We start from the raw sequence: 21,394 nt of genomic DNA, 5'->3' as shown, positions 1-21,394 counted from the left end.
CTCTGACCCTCCCAGCAAAGCCAAGGACGCGAGAAGAAACTAAAGCACAGAGACGCAAGGCTACGGCCGCTCCGGAGGCCACACAGCGAACAGTGGGCTTCACCCAGCCCCCAGGTGCAAGTCTGGGCTTTTCTTTGAGGCTTAGCTGACCCCCTCAGCTGCCACCACTTCTCAGCTGCCCCCCCAGCATCCTCCTGGCAACAGTCCCCACCCCGGGACGGCACCCACCCTGCAGGATGTCCTTCATGACGGTCTGCAGCACCACCTCCTCGTACGTGTTTTCCACCAGGATGAACCTGGCAAAGTCCTCGAAGATCAGCTCCTGGAACCGGGGCAGCTCCTGCCCGGGTGGGGCGGCAGAGATGAGAGGTCAGGGCCAAGGGTAGAGGGAGGTCTGTGGGCTCCATCCCCCAACTTAGGGCCCAAACGGCTGGAGCAGGTGGGGGCTGCTCACCGACTTGCAGGTAGGGGCCAGCTTCTTGAGCAGGAACGGGATGCTGACCTGCAGCAGCGCCTCCCGGAAGAACCGCTTCCGCACAGAGCTGCTGTCGTAGTCGTATTTCTGCAGGGAATGAGGGGGTCGGGGGTCTGCAGGTCAGTGGGCTCCATTGGCCCTGAGGGTAGGACGAGGCCAGTGGTCCGACCCAAGCCTCCAAGTCCTCATCCGCACAAGAGGACCATGGCGCCTCCTTGCAGGGACAGCAATCCTGGTGGTGGCCGGGGATGAGGCTCGGGGCTCGGCCTCGCCTAGGACGGTCCGGGGCAGGGTGTGGGGCCGCTCACCTTCAGCACCCGCTCCAGGACCCGCTGGATGGACTTGCACAGCTCCTCCTTGGTGGGCCCCTTCCCCAGCTCCTGGTGCAGGAGGGTCTCGAACGTATACACGGCATTGTCCATTTGCTGCAGGGCATACCGCGGACATGTGAAGCCCCCAGGGTGACCACAGCCCCTTCCTGGGTGCCACTGAGGGGTCCTCATCCTCAACCAGCCCCCCACCCCGAGGCCTGCCAGGGAGGAATGGCAAGCGGTCTATGCCCACCCACTCATTTGCCCACTCACAGCGCTGCATGCTGGAGCAAGTCCCTGCCTCAAGGCAACAGGAAATATGGGAAGGGGCCTGGGGGCGCAAGGAGAGCTTCCTGGAGGAAGGGGTCTCTAAGCTGAGACCTGGGAAGTGAGTCAGAATTAGCCAAGTGGGCAGAGGCACAGATGTTCCAAGCAGAGGAGGAGAGAGCGTGCCAGGCAAGCGTGGCTATGGCGTGACAGGGGACGGAGCAGAAGGGACCCCCTGGGCGAGGGGGCCTGTGGAAGGCGGTGGACAGGGTGTGGGGTGGGGGTCGTAGCCTCGGGTCTACCTCCCGCATGTGGATCTGGGCTCGCTGCTTGAACACGGACGTGCTGGACACATCAAATCGCTGCTGCAGCCCGTCCAGTCGCAGCGACTCCATCTTCTCATAGCAGCTCTGCATCTTCAGGGGGTGGTACGCCAGCTGGGACAGCTTCTCCATGTACTGCAGGGGGCGGGGCCGCGGGGGCTGAGCAGGGCCGCCCTGTGGCCAGGCAGCACCCCCCACACACTTTGCCTGGGTCCTCGAAGTCCAGGCCCTGGGGCTGGCGCCTGCTACCAGGGATGGCCACCTGGTGCTCATGGCCACAAAGGTAAACCCAGGAGGGCCCAGGACAGAAGCATGAGGCTCTGAAGGCACGGAGGGCGCAGTCCAGTGGCACAGCACTGTGGAGAGGCAGCCTCGGTGCCGGCAGAAGGCGCTCATCCCTTCTGAGGTGCTGGGTGACCTTGGGCAAGTCATTCACCCTCTCTGAGCCTCAGTTTCCTCAGCTTCAAAATTGGGAGAGAGCTTTCCTGCTCTCCAAGGTCCTCTCCAGGTCTCAGATTCTGGGATTATTATGGTCTGTGGACTCCCCATTTCAGAGTATAAAGGAGGAAACTAAGATACAGGATAAATTCAATCTGACAACTATGCGGGCTCCGGGCAGCCAGCCCAAGATGGACACTGTGGAAGGACATTCACCCCGAGAGCCAGATAACTGAGGTCAAGTAAGGGCAATGGCTGTCTCCATTTGGAGGGCGCGTGACTTGTGAATTCTGCCTTATCAATCTCATTGCTCCACCTGAAGCCCGCCCTTCCCTCTCCCCTCCTCTCCTTCCCTCCTTCCCTCTCTTCTGTTAAATTCTTTTCTATTTCAGCACCACTCTTGGTTACTAAAGGCTGGTGGCCAGGAGCTAATGTTCCCTCTTTCCTCAAACTGCAGGCCCCACGAGGACTCCAACAGCCCTGGCCTCACGGCCTCTGCCCCTAGTCCCCAGCAGCCCTTCCCCGTCTACAGGGACGGCCTTGGAGGGGAACGGCTGCCCTGAGTCACGCAGCCGGGGCCCTCTGGGACAGACCAGACCTACTCTCAGGAGACCCCCTCCTAGGGGCGGTCCCGGCCTCACCTCGCCCAGCTTGTCAATGCCGCCCTCATTGATGACGTTCAGGTTCATGTCCGTGACCTCCTTGAAGAAGACATCTCGCACCTCAGTGAAGCCCTGGCTGGTGGGGACCATCAGGGCCTCCAGGATGGATGGGATGTAGGGCTGGACATGGTTCCGCACGCACACCTCTGCCTTGGGGAGGATGAAGGCTGTGCCCCGAGGGAGCCGGGTCAGCAGGGGCTCCCCAAGGAGCACCTCCCAGCCATCCCAGAGCCCAGGTGCTGGAGGCTACTGTATTACTATTATTATCATTATTATTATATTTTTTTTGAGACGGAGTCTCGCTCTGTCGCCCAGGCTGGAGTGCAGTGGCGCGATCTCAGCTCACTGCAACCTCCACCTCCCAGGTTCAAGCAATTCTCCTGCCTCAGCCTCCTGAGTAGCTGGGACTACAGGCGCGTGCCACTGTGCCCAGCTAATTTTTATATTTTTAGTAGAGACAGGGTTTCACCATGTTGGTCAGGCTGGTCTCAAACTCCTCACCTCGTGATCCACCCGCCTCGGCCTCCCAAAGTGCTGGGATTACAGGCATGAGCCACCATGCCTGGCCTATTATTATTTTATTTGAGACAGGGTCTTACTCTGTTGTCCAGGCTGGAGTGCAGTGGAATAATCAAAGCTCACTGTAGCCTCAAACTCCTGGGCTCAAGCAATCCTCCCACTTCAGCCTCCTAATATTATTATCATTTTTATTTCAACTTTTATTTTAGATGCAGGGGGTACATTGCAGGCTTGTTCCATGGGTACATTGTGTGACCCTGAGGTTTTGGGTAGGATTGATCTCATCACCCAAGTAATGAGCACAGTGCCCAAAAAGTAATTTTTCAGCCCTCTCCCAACTCTCTCTTCCCATCATATTATTATTGTTATTAATTTTTGAGACAGAGTCTCGTGCTGTCGCCCAGTCTGGAATGTAATGGCGCGATCTCAGCTCACTGCAACCACTGCCTCCCAGGTTCAAGTGATTCTCATGCCTCAGCCTCCCAAGTAGCTGGGATTACAGGTGTGCACCACCATGCCCAGTGATTTTTTTTTTGTATTTTTAGTAGAGACAGGGTTTCACCATATTGGCCAGGCTGGTCTCAAACTCCTGATCTCAGGTGACCCGCCCACCTCGGCCTCCCAAAGTGCTGGGATTATAGGCGTGAGCCACCGCGCTCAGCCCCCATCAATACTTTTATTATTATTATTATTTTAAGAGGCAGAGTCTCACTGTGTTATCCAGGCTGGTCTCAAACTCCCTGGGCTCAAGTGATCCTCCTGCCTTGGCCTCCGAAGTGCTGGGATTACAGGCATGAGCCACCATACCTGGCCAATATTATTTTTTTAAAAAAAACCACTGGGGGCAACATTAGCAAGCTGAATGATTTCAGACAAATAGTGGATAAAGATGAGAAATCCATGCAGGAAAAATGACAAGGTGTTCTGAGATTGGACCCTGATCTTTCTGAAACCATGGTGGCAAAAAACTAAGAAAACTGCCATCTGACAAGAGATTAATAATCAGAAAATATGAGGATCTCAAACAAGTCTATAGGAAAAAAATCCTAGTAATCCAATTAAAAATGGGCAAAAGATTTGAATACATATTTCCCCAAAGAAGACATATAAATGGCAAACAGGCATATGAAAGATACTCAACCCAAAACAGGCATATGAAAAGGTACTTGACATCACTGATCAGAGAACTGCAAATCAAAACTACAATGAGATGCCACGTCACCCCAGTTAAAATGGCTTTATCCAAAAGACAGGCAATAACAAATGCTGGCGAGGATGTGGAGAAAAGGGAACCTCCGTACACTGTTGGTGGTGTGAAAGGAAAATATCTTAGGCCCCCAGAATTACGAAGCTAAAGGGAAAAGTCAAGCTGGGAATTGCTTAAAGCAAACCCACCTCCCGTTCTATTCAAAGTCACCCCTCCGCTCGCTGAGATTAATGCATATCTGCTTCCCTCCTTTGGAGAGGCTAATCATCAACTCAAAAGAATGCAACTATTTGTCTCTTTTCTTCCTATGACCTGGAAGCCTCATGCCTGCATTGAGTTGTCCTGCTTTTCCTTCAAGTTCTCCCGCCTTTCCGGACTGAACCATGTTCATTTTACATTTTTTTTTTTTTTTTTGAGACAGGGTCTCACTCTGTTGACCAGGCTGGAGTATAGTGGCTCGATCTCGGCTCACTGCAGCCTCTGCCTCCCAGGTTCAAGCAATTCTCATGCCTCAGCCTCCTAGAGCAGCTGGGACTACAGGCATGCGCCACCACATCCAGCTAAGCTTTGTATTTTTAATAGAGACGGGGTTTCACCATGTTGGCCAGGCTGGTCTCGAACTCCTGACCTCAAGTGATCCACCCGCCTCGGCCTCCCAGAGTGCTGGGATTACAGCTTGAGCTGCTGCGCCCGGCCCATTTTACGTATGTTGATTGATGGCTCAGGTTTCCCTAAAATGTATAAAACCAAGCTGTGCTCTGACCACCTGGGCACATGTCATCAGTTCCTCCTGAGGCTGTGTCACGAGTGCGTGTCCCCAACTTGGCAAAATCAACTTTCTAATTTAACTGAGACCTGCCTCAAATTTTCAGGGTTCACAGTGGGAATGTAAATGAGTACAACCACTATGGAGAACAGTTTGGAGGTTCCTCAAAAAACTAATAGAGCTACCATACAATCCAGCAATCCCACTGCTGGGTATATACCCAAATAAAGGAAATCAGCCCATCACAGCGATATCTGCACTCCCGTGTTTGTTGCGGCTCTGTTCACAACAAGCAAGATTTGGAAGCAACCTAAGTGTCTATAACAGACGAATGGATAAAGAAAATCCGGTACATATACACGATGGGGTACTATTCAGCCGTAAAAAAGAATGAGTTTCAGTCATCTGCAACAACATGGTTGGAGCTGGAGGTCATTATATTCAGCCAGGCACAGAAAGACAAACATCACATGTCCTCACTTATTTGTGGGATCTAAAAATTAAAGCAAATTGACATTTTGGAGGGGGCCTCCCCTGTGGGAGCAATAAAAAAGGTAAAAACAGACAAATAAACAAACAGAAAACAAAGCAATTGAGCCCATGGAGATAGAGTAGAAAGATGGTTACTAGAGGCTGGAGAGGGTAGTCAGGGGGCGAGGGGGAGATGGGGATGGTTAATGGGCACAAAAAGTAGAAATGTCAGAGGCATTTGAATCAGAGCAACTGTATCTTAAATAGGAGCTGGGTAAAATGAGGCTGAGACCTACTGGGCGGCACTGCCAGGCGGTGAAGGCATTCTAAGTCATGGGATGAGATAGGAGGTCGGCACAAGATACAGGTCATAAAGACCATGCTGATAAAACAGGTTGCAGTAAAGAAGGTGGCCCAAAACCCACCAAAACCAAGATGGTGACGAGAGTGACCTCGGTCGTCCTCACTGCTACACTCCCGCCAGCACCATGACAGGTTACAGATGCCATGGCAACGTCAGGAAGTCTCCCTATATGCTCTATCTAAAAAGGGAGGCATGAATAATCCACCCCTTGTTTAGCATGTCATCAGAAATAACCATAAAAATGGGCAACCAGCAGCCCTCGTGCTCTGTCTACGCAGTAGCCATTCTTTTATTCCTTCGCTTTCTTAATAAACTTGCTTTAACTCTATGGACTCACCTTGAATTCTTTCTTGCCCAAGATCCAAGAACCCTCTCTCGGGGTCTGGATTGGGACCCCTTTCTGGTTACAGAATGAATAAGCCCTAGTATTTGATAGCGCAACAGGGTGACTATAATCAATAATAATTTAATTGTACACTTAAAAGTAACTAAAAGAGGCTGCACAGGTGCGGTGGCTCAGGCCTGTAATCCCAGCACTTTGGGAGGCCAAGGCAGGAAGATCACTTGACGTCAGGAGTTTGAGACCAGCCTGGCCAACATGGTGAAATCCCATTTCTACTAAAAATACAAAAATTAGCCGGGTGTGGTGGTATGTGCCTGTAATCCCAGCTACTTGGGAGGCTGAGACAGAAGAATCACTTGAGCCTGGGAGGCAGGGGTTGCGGTGAGCTGAGATGGCACCACTGCACTCCAGCCTGGGCAAGAAGAGTGAGACTCTGTGTCCAAAAAAAAAAAAAAAACTAAAAGAATATACTTGGATTGTTTGTAACACAAAGGATAAATGCTTGAGGGGATAGATACCCCATTTCCCATGATGTGACTATTACACATTGCATGCCTGATCAAAACATCTCATGTACCCCATAAATATGCACACCTACTATGTACCCACAAAAATTAAAAATGAAAATAAAATAAAATAAAATAAGAAAACTGCCAGCCCAGAGGTGTCAGCAGTGTTCTGCTTAGCTAGAAGTAGACAAAAACTCCTTTAGGATGGGTCTTGCTTCTTCGTTTGAACAAAAAGAACAACAGCAATGAAAAATACGTTACTAGATTCAATGAGCCTCTTGGTTTTACAAAAACTGGGCTGATCCTCTCTGGAATAGTGTGGCTGGCTCTGCATAATTATGTAAAAGGCTTCTTCCTTTGGGTAGGGACCATCTCCAGAACATTCTGACCAAAGCATTTTCACTCGAGAATATTTAGATGTCCGCCCCCATCCCAGCCCAGCTAATGTTCTTTGTTCCACACAAGAAATGTCAACGCTCAGTGTCCTATCCAGCTGTCAACCAATACTCAGGATCTGGCTAGTAAAGAATAACCTACAGGAGACCAGGCGCGGCCACTCATGCCTGTAATCCCAGTGCTTTGGGAGGCTGAGGCAGGAGGATTGTCTGAGGCCAGGAGTTCGAGACCAGCCTGGGCAACACAGTAAGACCCCCCTTCTCTCTCTTTCAAAAATTTTTAAAAGAGACAGAGTTTTGCCCAGCCAAGACCCCTTTCTCTACAAACAATTTAAAAATTAGCCAGGCTTGGTGGCCTGCACCTGTAGTCCCAGTTACGCAGGAGGCTGAGGTGGGAGGACTACTTGAGCTCAGGAGGTCACGCAGTGAACCATGATTGTACCACTGCTCTCTACCTGGAAGACAGAGCGAGACTCTGTCTCTTAAAAAACAGGCCGGGCGGCCAGGCGCGGTGGCTCACGCCTATAATCCCAGCATTTTGGGATGCCGAGGTGGGCGGATCATGAGGTCAGGAGATCGAGACCATCCTGGCTAACACGGTGAAACCTTGTCTGTACTAAAAAATACAAAAAATTAGGTAGGTGTGGTGGTGGGCGCCTGTAGTCCCAGCTACTCAGGAGGCTGAGGCAGGAGAATGGTGTGAACCCGGGAGGTGGAGCTTGCAGTGAGCCGAGATCACGCCACTGCACTCCAGCCTGGGCGACAGAGCGAGACTCCGTCTCAAAAAAAAAAAACCAAAAAAAAAAAACAGGCCAGGCACAGTGGCTCACACCTGTAATCCCAGCACTTTGGGAGGCCGAGGCAGGTGGATCACTTGAGGTTAAGAATTCAAGACCAGCCTGGCCAACATGGCAAAACCCTGTCTCTACTAAAAATACAAAAATTAGCTGGGCATGGTGGCGGGTGCCTGTAATCCCAGCTACTTGAGGGGCTGAGGCAGGAGAATTGCTTGAACCCGAGAGGCAAGGTTGCAGTGAGCCCAGATTGTGCCACTGCACTCCAGCCTGGGCAACAGATCAAGACTCCATCTCAAAATAATAATAATAATAATGGCTGGGCACAGTCGCTCACATCTGTAATCCTAGCACTTTGGGAAGCCAAGGTGGGTGGATTGCTTGAGCTCAGGCATTTGAGACCAGCCTGGGCAACATGGCAAAACCCTGTCTCTACAAAAAATACAAAAATGTGCTGGGCGTGGTGGCACATGCCTGTAGTCCCAGCTACTTGGGGGGTTGAAGTGGGAGAATGGTAGAGACTGCAGTGAGCCAAGGTCGTGCCATTGCACTGCAGCCTGGGCGACAGAGTGAGACCCTGTCTCAAATAAAATAAAATGAAATAAATAAAATAAAATAAAAAGAACGTCCCATGGGAAACTGACAATTGCTAAAACTGAGCTCTGCAGATGTGTTATGGGGACCAAGCTGGTGAAAGGATCCCATCTGGCTGGGAAGAGAAAGGCGTACAGTCTGGGCACAGTGGCTCATGCCCGTAATCCCAGCACTTTGGGAGGCCAAGGTGAGTGGATCACAAGGTCAGGAGTTCAAGATCAGCCTGGCCAACATGGTGAAACCCCATCACTACTAAATATACAAAAGTTAGCCGGGCATGGTGGCGCGCGTATGCCTGTAGTCCCAGCTACTCAGGAGACTGAGGCAGGAGAATTGTTTGAATCCGGGAGGTGGAGGTTGTGGTGAGCTGAGATCGCACCACTACATTCCAGCCTGGGTGACAGAATAAACTGACCTGGGAAAGCTATACTTGCTGAACGTAAATGTACTTTAAAATGACACATGGTAAAAATCTGTGACGAGTCAGAGATGAAAAGAAGGCTTGAACCTCCAGAACAAAAATTTTTCTCTTCAAGTTCTGGGCTTATAGAAATAATAGCCACAAAACAACTCACAGGGGTTGGAGTACCACAGTGCAGATTTGGCTCTAATTCTTACAAATGATCAATGAGCAAGTCATTGCTGTGAAATTTACATGAATCATGAAATAAAAAGAAAGTCCGCCTTGGCCCCTGGAGGGCCCGTCGAGCACGGGGGTGGCTGCCTACCTCGGATCTTGCTGGCAAGGTGCTCCTTGGAGGTGATAATTTGGTCCATGTCAGTTCGGATGACGGCCTGCATGGCCGGCTGCACCTGCTGCACCTTGGACAGCACCTCCTCGAAGCGTGCCTTGGCCTGCTCGTACACCATGCGGTACACGGCGTCCGAGATCTGTGGGCAGAGCAGCTGAATTGGCACCAGGGCTGAGGGCACCACACCAGCTGCAGGTCCCGTCCCCGCTCCAGGGCCCCAGGCCCACCCACCTGGATCCACTGCCGCTGCCGCTCCTGCGGTTTCCCCTTCAGCCGCGGGCCGAGCTCTGCCTTCAGCTCAGGGCCCAGCTCCTCCATCACCAGGTTGCTCAGGATCTAAGTTGAGGAGGCACAAGCCAGGCCAGGGGCTGGAAAGCGCTCAGCTGGCCTGTTTCTCTCTGCATTCCCACAAGCCAGGCCACTGCAGCCCCCACCTCCTCTGCGACTGGCCCATTGCTTCACCCTCCCTGCTGCCCTCTCTCCTGAGCTCCATTCCCACAGGTCCCAACTCATCTGCCTGGGTGTCCTGTAGGATCCTCAGACTCAAGGGCCAGCCCCAGGGCCTTTGCACAGGCTGCCTTCCTTACCTAGAATACCATACTCCCTCCCTGCTTTGCCTGCACATGGAAGTGTACATTTATTTGCCAAATGTCTGTTTCTCCTGCTATACAGAGAGCTCCCTGAGGGCCAGGAATTTGTCCACATCATTCCCAGCTGCACCCCAGTGCCTCGTCCAGGGTAAGTGCTCAGATGCCCAGTAAGTGATGAATAAGACAGCGAGTATCTCCACGTGCACTGGCCCTGCACTTGTCCAAATCTAAGCATGTCATCTCCTTCCAAACCGGCAGCGCCCCAGAGCCCCATCTCTGTACCCCACCCCCTGCCCTCCCCTGCTGGGTCCTTGGGTGACTTCTGAGGTTTTCTCACCAGCCCGTCTGGCCTCACCTGCACCTCGTTCCCACACAGCATCTCCCAGGTGCCGTACAGCTCCTTGGACTGTCGGTACATGCGGATGGCATCTGTGAACGCAGGGCCCTCCACCTTGGAGTCCTCAGGGATTCCTGCCCAGGAGACGGAGGGAGAGAGGAGGTCAGCAGATGGCCCAGTGGCCTCTACCAAGACCAACTGAGAACTGACCAGAACCCCCCACACACACATGGCATGCACCTCAGGAGGGGCAGCTGGGACCCTCACTTTCCTCGTCATCAGAGCAGTCATGGTTGTATCTGATAGGCAAAAGCAGTAATGACCCCACCACCAACAGTGACAAGGCGCCCCCCTTGCCTCCTCCTTAGCTCCTGAAATCCTCCCAACCACCCCAAGACCTGGGCACTATCATTCAACTTATTGCTCTACAGATGATTACAGATGAAGAGATAACCGTTAGGGGACAGGCCACGGGCCCAGGGTCACAGAGCAGGGAGTGGCAGAGCCAGGACTAAAAGCTCCCGTCCCATAAGCAGCCACCCAGAATGGCCCTAGAGGCACCCAGAGACCCTTGTTCGAGCCCCAGTTCCTCCCTTACTGCTAGATCAGGGCCCTTCGAACTTTGCCTGGAACAGGCTAGGCAGCAGATATTCTCAGCCCGGCAGGCCATAAAACCCCTCCCGCAATGCTCGCCTCTACAGTCACAGCACAAAAACAGCCACGGACCATCCAGAAACAAATGAGCGTGCCTCTGCTCCAATAAACTTTGTTGACAGAAACAGGCAATTGGCTGATCTGGGCCCATAGGCCATAGGTTTCAGAGCCTGGTTCTAGATCACTGAACCCGAAATGGCCTGTTTCCTCTTCTGAACAATGGAACAATGGCCTCACAGGTCCACTGCAGGGCTCCCTGGGCCAGTGTAGGGACAGGAGATCAGGGCCCAGCACTGCCCTGCGCCACACTTTTTATCAATAACTGAGGAGCCAGCTGCCTGCCCCACTGGGCCCGGGGTCTGTCCTGTTACTGCTGAGTCCAGGTCAGTACCTGGCACAGATGCTTGAATAACTTTGTTAAAGAATGAAGCTGGGTGCGGTGGCTCACGCCTGCAATCCCAGTACTTTGGGAGGCTGAGGTGGGGGAAATCACTTGAGGTCAGGAGTTCGAGACCAGTCTGGCTAACATGGCGAAACCCCATCTCTACTAAAAATACAAAAATTAGCTGGGCGTGGTGGCAGGCACCTGTAATCCCAGCTACTAGGGAGACTGAGGCAGGAGAATCGCTTGAACCCAGGAGGCAGAGGTTGCAGTGAGCCGAGATTGCGCCACTGCACTCTAGCCTGGGCGACAGAGTAAGACTCTGTCTCAAAAAAAAAAAAAGAATGGAAGAGTTTGCTATTAACAACAGCTAGAAGAACACCATTTCTGAATTTTTGTCACTGTTGGTGCTGTCAGTGGCCCAAACGCCAGCAAGGTGAACCCCTGAGTGAGGCGTGGACCTCCAGATTCAGTGCCCGGGAGGCAATTGGCAGGAAGTTACAAAATCTGACTTGGGGTAAGAAGGTGGTCAAACGCCACCGAGCCAGGCAGCAGGCAGACTCCCCTGGCCGCGTGCCTCTGACCACCGCATCCCCAAAGCCCAGGAAGGGGAAACGGAAGCCTGTGCATCAGAAACCTAAGGCTCCCACTGCCATGACTATGGGCTGAGTCACCACCGGCAGAGAAAAAGCCCCTCTCTGGGTCCCTCCCCTCCCCACACCCAGCTGACCACAGAAATCACTGCCTGTCGGAGCCGGGAGGGAGCTGAGCAGGGGGAGGCCCAGCCCTCATCCCTACAGCGCAGCTGCCTGGATGGGGAGGGGGGCCTGTGGGAGTCTCACTCCTGCATTTCAGAGACCTGAAGTCAGGCAGGAGTGACAGGAGCATGGCAGGGATGTTCCAGCTGGAGCAGCATGCAGAGCCCTGGGTGGGGGCTGCCCATCTGGGCCAAGGAAGGAGGTCCCCCCGCCACCCCACCCGCCTCTCAGAAGGGCATGGTTTCCTAGAAACCAAGTTTTGACTGGAAAATCTGGACAGTGCGTTACCTGCAGGCTCTCCCACAGGGAGAGGGAATTTTCATCCTGCATGCACCAAGTCAGGTGTGCAGGGCAGGCCTGCTTTCCAGGTGGCAAGAAGGTGAGGCAGAGGGCCGGGACAGCGGGAGGGAGGCCGGCCAGCCTTGACCCATGGGATTCTCTCTTTCTGCACACCCAGCCGCTGAGTGTGACAAGTTTCAGGGTCACCCCTCCTGAGCCCTTCCCGTGAGCCTAGCTGTTAGGGGCTGAAGTGTGTCTCCACACCCCCCAAATTCATATGCTGGAGTCCTAACCCCCAGTACCCCAGAACGTGATTATATTTGGACCCAGGGTCTTTTTTTTTTTTTTTTTTTTTTTTTTTTTTCTGAGAAGAGTCTTACTCTGTCGCCCAGGCTGGAGTTCAGTGGTGCAATCTTGGCTCACTGCAGCCTCCGCCTCCCAGGTTCAAGCCATTCTCCCGCCTCAGCTCCCAAGTAGCTGGGACTATATGCACCCGCCACCATGTCCAGCTAATTTTTGTATTTTTAGTAGAGATGGGTTTTCACCATGTTGGCCAGGTTGGTCTCAAACTCTTGACCTCAAGAGATCCACCCACCTCAGCCTCCCAAAGCGCTGGGATTACAGGCCTGAGCCACCGCACCCGCCCTTGGTCCTAGAGTCTTAAAGAAGTAAGTTAAACAGAGGGGATGAGGATGGGACCAAATCCAATACAACTAGTGCCCTTAAAAGAATAGTACATTTTGGCCGGGCACAGTGACTCACGCCTGTAATCCCAGCACTTTGGGAGGCCGAGGCAGCAGAATCACGAGATCAGGAGATCAAGACCATTCTGGCTACAAAAAATTAGCCAGGTGTGGTGGCACACGCCTGTAGTCCCAGCTACTCGGGAGGCTGAGGCAGGAGAATCACTTGAACCTGGGAGGCGGAGGTTGCAGTGAGCCGAGATTGCGCCACTGCACTCCAGCCTGGGTGACAGAGCAAGCCTCTGTCTCAAAAAAGAAAAAAGAAAAAGAAAAAAAGAAAAGTACATTTCTTCTTGAAAGAAGAGAAAACACAGGCACACAGAGGCATGACCCTGTGAGGACTCAGGGAGAAGGCGGCCGGCCACCAGCCAAGGAGAGAGGTCTCGGAGAAACCAGCCCTGCTGACACCTTGACCTCGACTCAGACCTCCAGCTGGGAGAGAACATATTTCTGCTGTGTAGCTGCCCGGTCTGTGGTATTTGTTATGGCAGTCTTGGGAAACTGAGGCCCCAGCCCTGGCTGAGGCTGCACACACATCAGCTCGTTGAATCCTCAGCTCACTGTGCCCTACTTTTCCCAGGGAAAGAACTGAGGCTCAGAGAGGCAGTTACTGCTCGAGGCTACTCAGCTAGTGGACGGCAGAGCGGGGCTTGAACCCAGGACCAGCTGACTCTAGCCAGACCTGGAGACCTTCCAAGAAAGGAAACTGCATTCCTCACTCCCAGGCAGCAGACAGAGGGGGACCACGGTCAGACAGGAAGAAGCCTTGACCTCTGCACCCCAGGCCAACACTGAGGACCCGGCACAGCCAGTGCCCCAGCTGCCTCCTGCCACCCCCAGCTGCTCCAGGAATGCAGGATGTGAAGGGGTCCCTGGGACCGCTGGTGTCCGCCCAGCTTGGCCTCCTTCCCCCCACCCCCCACTTCCTGGCAGCCCCCGGAGTGAGCAATTCCAGGCTTCACAAATTCCAAGCCCAGCCTCCAAGACGGAGGAAGCAGAGAACTTTCTCACAGTCCGTGGGGTGGAAGGAAGGCCTGAAACCAGCCTCATCAGCTCCCGCCCTGGGGAGAAGGGGCCACCCGGCAGGACACCTTCCTGGCACAGGACACCCCTTCATTCCCTGGCCCAGCAGCTCTCCTGGGCCTCCCTCTGGTCCACTGCACCTTAGAACCAAGAACTCCCCCATGGCCTCCCCACTGAGTGCTCACTGTGCGTGCCAGGCTCATGGCCAAGTGCCCCACCCAGACCAGCTCTTCCCAATCATCTCTCAAGCTCAAGTTTATCATCATCCCCACTGCACACATGGGGGACTGACGTGGCCCTTCCCCACCTTGTTCTGTGCCCACCCCTTCCCTATCTGGCGCAGGTCACCCACCCTGCCAGGCCAGGTCAGCCGTTAGCCTTGGAAACCTGGAGAGATGGCACCAGGCCAGGGGCTGGGGAGGCGGGAGGGCCCTGGGCCAGGCAGCCAGAGCCTTGAGAGCCTCCACCCAGTCCCAGCCCACACTCCCCGGGACCTGGGAACAGGAGGCCCTTTGTGGGCAGCTGGGCCCAGGTGGCAGGGGCTGGCCTGATTGAAGACCTGGTTCCTCCTGCTTGGCAGATTCCAGACAGGGCAGAGGTGGCTCTGGAGAGGCGAGCAGGAGGGGTGGGGTGAGCTGAGTCCCGCGGCAGCGGCCCAGAGGCCATTGGCGCCCACTCCGTCCCCTGCAACCTTCCACCTCTGCACCATGTGGCACTGCGCCCAAGGGTGGGGCGGGGGCAGGAGCTTCCCTCAGGCCAGATCACCTGGAAGCAGTTCAGTGTCCAGGACTGGGTTGTTCCTTCCCTAGGGGCAGAAAGACCCCCAGGGACCCACCCTCACCTTGGAAGACCATCCTCACCCTTTCTGTTCAAATTCCTTAGAGGCCTTCAAGGCTTTTCCAGACCTGACCCCAGAGGCCCCCCTCCAGCCCCATTTCAGGTCACCCCCTCCCTGCTTCAGGGCCTCGTGCAGTTCCTCCTCCGGGCCTACCCCTACCACCTGTGGGTCTCCCTTCATGCTGACTGCCTACCTCTGCCTGGAACACTCCTCCCCTCTCCTCTATGCAGGATATGAGGGGCCCTGGGACTTCTGGCATCTCCTCCTTCAGGTCTGGGACTTCTCCTTCAGGTCTCTGCTGAAGCTGAACCGTAACCTCCTCAAGGGAGCCTGCCCTGATCAACCCCTCCCCCAACACACACACACCCTCAGGCTCCCAGGTTGGCTCCACCCAGCACCCAGCACAGCTGTAAGCCATCGTGCTGGCATCCTCATCTGTCTATCATCCGTCTCCAATTGTAGGAGGGCAGGGAATGTTTCTTGCTCCCTTGTTGCACCCCCAGTGCCTAAATCTGGGCCTCCTCAGAGTAGACACTAAAAATGTTTGTTGAATAAATGAGTGAGCTGGAAGAGTCACCCCATAAGTTTACAGATGAGAGCAATGAGGCCCTGAGGGAGGCAGTGAAGTTTCCAAATCACCCTGCAGGTTGGTGGTTTAAAAAAAAAAAAAAAAAATATATATATATATATATATATATATATATATAAAATAAAAAAAAAATCTTTACCAAGCATGAGGTAGACTCTGAATCCTCATAACCCCCCTAAGACACACAAGGCATTATCCCCACTTTACAGAGCCTCCAAGAGGTAAGTCAGTTCCCTAAGGTCACGTAGCTGGAAAATGGCAGAATCAGGATTGTGACTTTGTGACTCAGGGTCCAAGGGCTCAACAACCACACCCCTCTGTGAATAATTTCCTACTTTTTTCCTGAGCAGCACAAAACCGTTTTCATCAAGGAAGAAGACTAAGGGTGGTATTACATGGTTTCTTATAACCCCAGAAGGGAAATTAGAACAGCCTGTAGAGCAGGGTTGCCACACCATAATCAGCCACTAGGTGTCACCATTCAGCAATAACCCAGGTCCTGCCCCTCCCTCCCACCGACCCTGCACCCACAGGCCACTCACCATTGTTGCAGTGCCGGATGCAGTCCTGCAGCACAGCCTGCCACTTGTCCTGCTCGGCTTCCGTCATCATGCAGAAGTAGTAGTGACGCGCATAAGGATGCCAGAGGATGAGTGGGAACTGTGTGGGGCACTTGAGGATGGGGGCACTGCCTGACTTTGCCGTGGTCCCTGTGGAGACAGTGCCTGATGAGCAGCTGCCCTCTGTGGTTGCCCTCCACCAGAGGATGGCAGAGAACTGATCCCTTGGCATCAGCTCTGAGGTCAGGCTCAGGCCCAGAGAAGGCCAGCCTGTCCCAAGGTGACCAGCAAGCCGGCGGGGGTGGGAGCAGCCTTCTTTCTGGCTGTGTTCTCCTCAGCCCAAAACCTGAGTCCAGCATCCATGCAGACCCATTTCTTAGAGTGGGTAATAAGTCACATCCACCCCACTCTTGGGTTAGGTTTTAAACTCTGTAAAGCACAAACAACACAAGGTCAGAGCCCCCAGGTTCAAGGGTCAAGCACTACCTTCTTGGGTTTCCCTTCAGATTTCGGCTGTGGAGGCCAAAGTGTGGCTTAAGTGTCCACAGGGGGAGGGGGGCATGTGGGGAGGGACAAAATACAGCAAAAGGAATTTTTCCCTCCTTCAATTTCATTCTCAAGGATATGTAAGATCCAGCGAGATAACTGGTCCTGGGCTGTGACCCTGCCACTGTTGTTAATGATATGACAATAACAGTTCTTCTTTCTGCCCTGGCTCTGGGTTGGCCTGTGCCCCTCCAGGGTCCACACAACACCCTGAGGGCAGTCCTCTTAGTGCCTGTGCTTTGTAGACACTGAAGAGGCTGAGATTCAGGGGAGGGGGGTGACTCGCCCGAGCAGACACAGTGAAACAAAGCCAGAGTCACGCTGGAATCCAGGAATGCTGCTGGAATCCAGGAATGCCGCTGGAATCCAGGAATGCCCAGGCCCTCCATCACCACAGAATGGAGGCATGACTCAACTCTCAAGTCCCTGGGGCATGACCTGCCCCCCAGGCAGGCATGTCCCCTGCCCTCTAGTTCCCAGGGATCATCAGAGAGGCCAATGTTGTTCCTGCAAGGCTTCTAGGGAATTTCAGCCAAGGTGAAGCAAAAGCAGGATGCCAAGAAGAGTAACTCCTGACGAACACAGTGCTGACCCACAGGTTTATGAGGGAAGGTCACTGAACATCTTCCAGGAGGCTCTCAAGGACTTAGGGAGATGCAAAAGGCAAACAATGAGGTCTCCATCCACAGCTCTAAGCCTAGTTGGTCTCTCCGCAAACGTGGGGCTGAAAGCAATGGGCTCAGGGCCACCCCTCCCCTGGCCAGCTCCAGATGCCTGTGCAGGGCATTATGGCCTGGGATGGGTGCTCCTTTACCTGGTAAGGAGTTGCCAATGAGCTCCAGGTATTGGTCCATGGACGTGAGGATTTTGTAGCCTGCACTGTTGATGACGGCTCGTGGTGGGACCTGCCGCTCATAGGCCTGAGGGAGGCAAGAGAGAGGGTCCCTGAGGGTTAAGGTGCGGCCAAGCCCAAATCCCACCTGGCTTCAAGGCCCTACTCAGTGTGGCCCAAAGTGGGGAGGAGAAGGGAAAGGAAGAAGAAGAGGCAAGAGAGGAACAGAGGGGAGAATGTCACTATCATGGTGATTGGGGCAGTGTGGCATCCACAGCAACCTAGACCCCAGCTCTGGGCTCAATTCCTGGCTTCACTGGGTAGTGTCTGTGTGATGCTGAGGATAAAATTCCTTAAATGCCTAAATTTCAGCTTCTTCATCTATAAAACCAGGGAATCAAGAATATTCAGGATAGGGAAAACATTTTAAAATAAAAACAAAACCAGGGTAATAACCATTCCTGCCTCACAGAGCCATGTGAGGCTTGAGTGAGATAATCTGCAGTGCCTGGCACACCACAAGGACTCAGCGAGCTTGGCCGAGGTTGTTGTTCTTACTGTTTCTACTGCTGCTATTGCCTCTGTTCCCAGCAGCTCCACTAGTTAAGCATTTCTTACATACCAGGCCCTGTGCTAAGGGCATTGCATGCTTAATTTCACAGAATTTTCCCAATCCAAAAGGTGGATCACCCACAAATTCACACAGTTGGGAAGTAGCAGATGTAGGACATGAACCAGGGCTATCTATCTCCAGAGCCTGGGGTATTTGACCATTACCCTGAACTGCCCCCACCAATTTCCTAGGTTCTGAGCATCACACAAGCGTCCTCTGGAGAATTAGGTCTAGAAACTTACACCAGTAGCAGGGGGCAAAGCAGTTCTGATGGAATAGCTCATACAGCAGGGCTACCATGCTACTCCCTGCCACTAGGTGTCACTATACAACACAGTTCCTGAAAGTAGCTCAGAACCTGTAGGGCACTGATTTGCAAAACATGGTCTCTGATCTTCAACACCACCCGAGAACTTACTAGAAATGCAAATCTTTACAGTCCGGGCGCAGTGGCTCACGCCTGTAATCGCAGCACTTTGGGAGGCCAAGGTGGGCAGATCATGAGGTCAGGAGATCAAGACCATCCGGGCCAACATGGTGAAAAACAGTCTCTACTAAAAATACAAAAATTAGCTGGGAATGGTGGTGCACGCCTGTAGTCCCAGCTACTCCTGAGGCTGAGGCAGGAGAATCACTTGAGCCAGGGAGGTGGAGGTTGCAGTGAGCTGAGATGGCGCCACTGCACTCCAGCCTGGCGACAGAGCTAGACTTCATCTCAAAAAAAAAAAGAAAAGAAAAGAAAAAGAGATGCAAATCTTGGCTCCCAACCTGAATCAAACTCTGGGGGAAAGCCCAGCACCGTGTCTTTCAGCAAGCCCTTCAGGTGATTTGGACATGCTACCAGTTGAGAACCACTACTCTGGGGCACGAGGTTGCTCTTGACTTTATGTTGCTCTAACATTGATCTTCCGTGAAATACAGGGCCCAGGCCTGTCCTTCTGGCTGCTCTGGAGAAATGAGCAATTGAAGAAATCAGGTCTGTGGCTCAACCAGGTGGGGCTTCCCTGAGGGCTCAGGGAAAAGATAAGGCACAATGCTCCCATAGGATGTCCTTCTCGGACACCTACCCACCTGTAGGGCAGGGGCAAGCCACCGCAAGGAATGGCCAGATTGTGCCTCCAACAGCTCTCTGTGGCTGTCGAGGGTGGGAGGGGTCGGAGGAGAGGCAGGAAGCCCAGTGAGGAAGGAGGTGGCAGGAGGAACGCCCTGGAGCCAGCTGGAGGGACTGAAGAGAGATTAGGAGGGATGGGGAGGAGTGAGTGACAGTTGGTTATGAGGGACAGAAGGAGTCAGCGATATTCCCCAGAGATGAAGAATGAGCTGCCGTCCAGAGAGGGCACCCAGGGCAGCCCAGTTTGGGGGAGGGGAGGGGCTGAGGTGGTGCTCTGGCCCTGGTGACCGCGTGCAGGCTGTGACGGTGGCGCCTGGGGCCTAAGTTTCCGAGTTGGGGGAGGGGGCACACATGGAGAAAGCGGGGAGGCTCAGTGTGGCGCCCGGGGCCAGGCCTCACCGCTTTGTTTTCGTAGAGCACCAGCCCGTAGTTGTGGGGCACGAGGCTGAAGCGGTTTCTCCACTTCTTGCTGTCCTCCTGGTGCTGGAAGAGGTTCCCCGAGAAGACGATGCGCTCGTCCAGCGGCACCTGTGGGCAGGAGTGGGTGGGGAGTGAGGCCCAGGTCTGCGGGGGTGGTGCTCCCCATGAAGCTGATGGCCCAGCCAGCAGAGCCTGTGTGCGCACCCCCTGCCTAGCATGTCCTCCATTTTGGGTCTCCCCAAGTCCTCCCAAGGCCTCTGAGGCCGGGCTGCATCTCATCCATTCTGCAGATGAGGAGCGAGACTCGGAGCCATGGAGGGGCTCACCCAGCATCCAGGCAGGGTGGTGATGCCAGGACTTGAACCCACGACAGGCACTGATGTAGGGCCTGGCCACAGCCAGGCTCTCCCTCTGCATCCCAGCCTTGGGCTGTCACCGCTACCTTGGAAGGGTCTGGGGAGATGGTTGCTCCCCACCCACCTACAGCTACAGCACTGGTGCCCCGAGGTCGCTCCGGGCACGGGGGACACACCCACAGGCCAGAACTGCGAGGGCCCCAGTGCCTGGGCAAGCCTCTCCCCAGCTCTAGGCTTCTGTTTCCCCTCAGGGCAATGACAACTTGAACAAGGTGGCTCCAGAGAGCCTGTCAGCTCTGATGGCTGATGAGACGCCTTCCTAAAAAGGAGTAGGGGGAATGGAGGGGGCCTCTGTCTGGGGGTGTTTGATGTCTGACCCCGTCCTGGCAGGCTAGTGACCTACATGGGCTGCAGAAACGCCCGGACCTTCCTACAAAGCCCTAGCTCTGCCTGACTCACAGTGTGTCTAGTCACTTTGAGCATCAGTTTCCTCATCTGTAAAATGGGAACAGTAAGAGTTGGAACCTGACAGGCAGGTGCATAATGCACAGGACCGCCATGACCACTACGGTAGGACTCAGCGTCTGTGACGGCCTCCAATCCTCAGGGACTGACTTATCTGGGGATGGGGAAGGAGAAGGGAGATCTTTAAACCAGGGTTGGGGGCCCAAGCGAAGCTATGGCCAGGTGCAAGGCGTCCTGAGCAGACAAGCACCAGAAAGCTTCTGGAAGGAGACAGACCACAGTGGAAGAGGCTTCGTCTTGGATGGGAGGGAACCCAGGAGAGTACAGTGTTCCTCTGCAAATTCTATTTGTTCTACAATAAATAAGGTGCCTTTTGCAAAAAGAAACATTTCTCAGATGCACTCATGGGGAAAGGGTGATTGCCATCATGCCTGCACCTTCCTGGCTTCCTGGCTCTGCCCTGGCCCATCCCTGCAGTCCCGTCTCCTCTTGACCCTCCGCCCCCTTCACCATGTCCCCCTCTCCCCAGCTCCCTCCCTGCTGCTCTTCAAGGGGAAACACAAAACACTCCTGGAGAAGGAGAGCCCATTGTGCTCACACAATAGGACCTGCAGGCTTCTTCCTACCGGGTATAAAAATATTTACAGGAAAAGAAAATGGTTCCCCTACCACCCCCACACACAGTGGGCTTTGCCCAAGTCACAGAGCTGCCCTCAGCCGTCTATGTATAAACTGCCCACACCCAGCTCAAATCCCTGTCTTTTCTAGAAAGAGCAGACAGAGCTCTCATAACACCCTAGCAAAAGGCCCCTAGTTTTCATCTTCATCCCTGCTTAGGGCAGGAGCCCCGGGACACAAGGACGGCACTCCGGGACAGGGCCAATCCCAGCAGGAGGCTGTGCAGAAGCAGGCTTGTGGCCCAGGCAGGCTCAACAACCCCCACCACCCAGTCCGCCCCCAGATCCTGGGGAGCTCGAATGGGTGGCTGGCTGTGGGTTTGGGTTTTATTTTTAAGACTTTCAAATGGCAGAGTCGTGTACAATTGGAAGGCCTGCAGGAAATGAAACAGAACTCGACAGCCCAGGCAAAATATTTTAGACTCTGCAAA

The 21,394-nt window shown here is 53.8% G+C and overlaps 1 protein-coding gene across 4 annotated transcripts in view; it reads right to left on the bottom strand.

The window, feature by feature from the left end:
• Positions 1-21,394, bottom strand: part of NIBAN2 (niban apoptosis regulator 2) — a 64,937-nt gene that overhangs the window by 2,327 nt on the left and 41,216 nt on the right. For all 4 annotated transcript variants that reach the window (XM_063594192.1, XM_003822289.5, XM_063594193.1 and 1 more), the window contains exons 3-13: positions 19,445-19,573; positions 17,304-17,409; positions 15,926-16,093; positions 10,136-10,251; positions 9,422-9,526; positions 9,167-9,329; positions 2,456-2,643; positions 1,356-1,511; positions 784-900; positions 455-562; positions 229-340 (exon numbers count right to left, since the gene is read on the bottom strand). In XM_063594192.1, the coding sequence (XP_063450262.1) occupies positions 229-340; positions 455-562; positions 784-900; positions 1,356-1,511; positions 2,456-2,643; positions 9,167-9,329; positions 9,422-9,526; positions 10,136-10,251; positions 15,926-16,093; positions 17,304-17,409; positions 19,445-19,573 (1,468 nt within the window). The remainder of the gene's footprint in view (positions 1-228; positions 341-454; positions 563-783; positions 901-1,355; positions 1,512-2,455; positions 2,644-9,166; positions 9,330-9,421; positions 9,527-10,135; positions 10,252-15,925; positions 16,094-17,303; positions 17,410-19,444; positions 19,574-21,394) is intronic.

Source organism: Pan paniscus, chromosome 11 (assembly GCF_029289425.2).
Source record: "Pan paniscus chromosome 11, NHGRI_mPanPan1-v2.0_pri, whole genome shotgun sequence".
NCBI lineage: Eukaryota > Metazoa > Chordata > Mammalia > Primates > Hominidae > Pan > Pan paniscus.
Note: the sequence above shows the minus strand (reverse complement) of the source record. Positions and strands in the feature narration are given on the sequence as shown.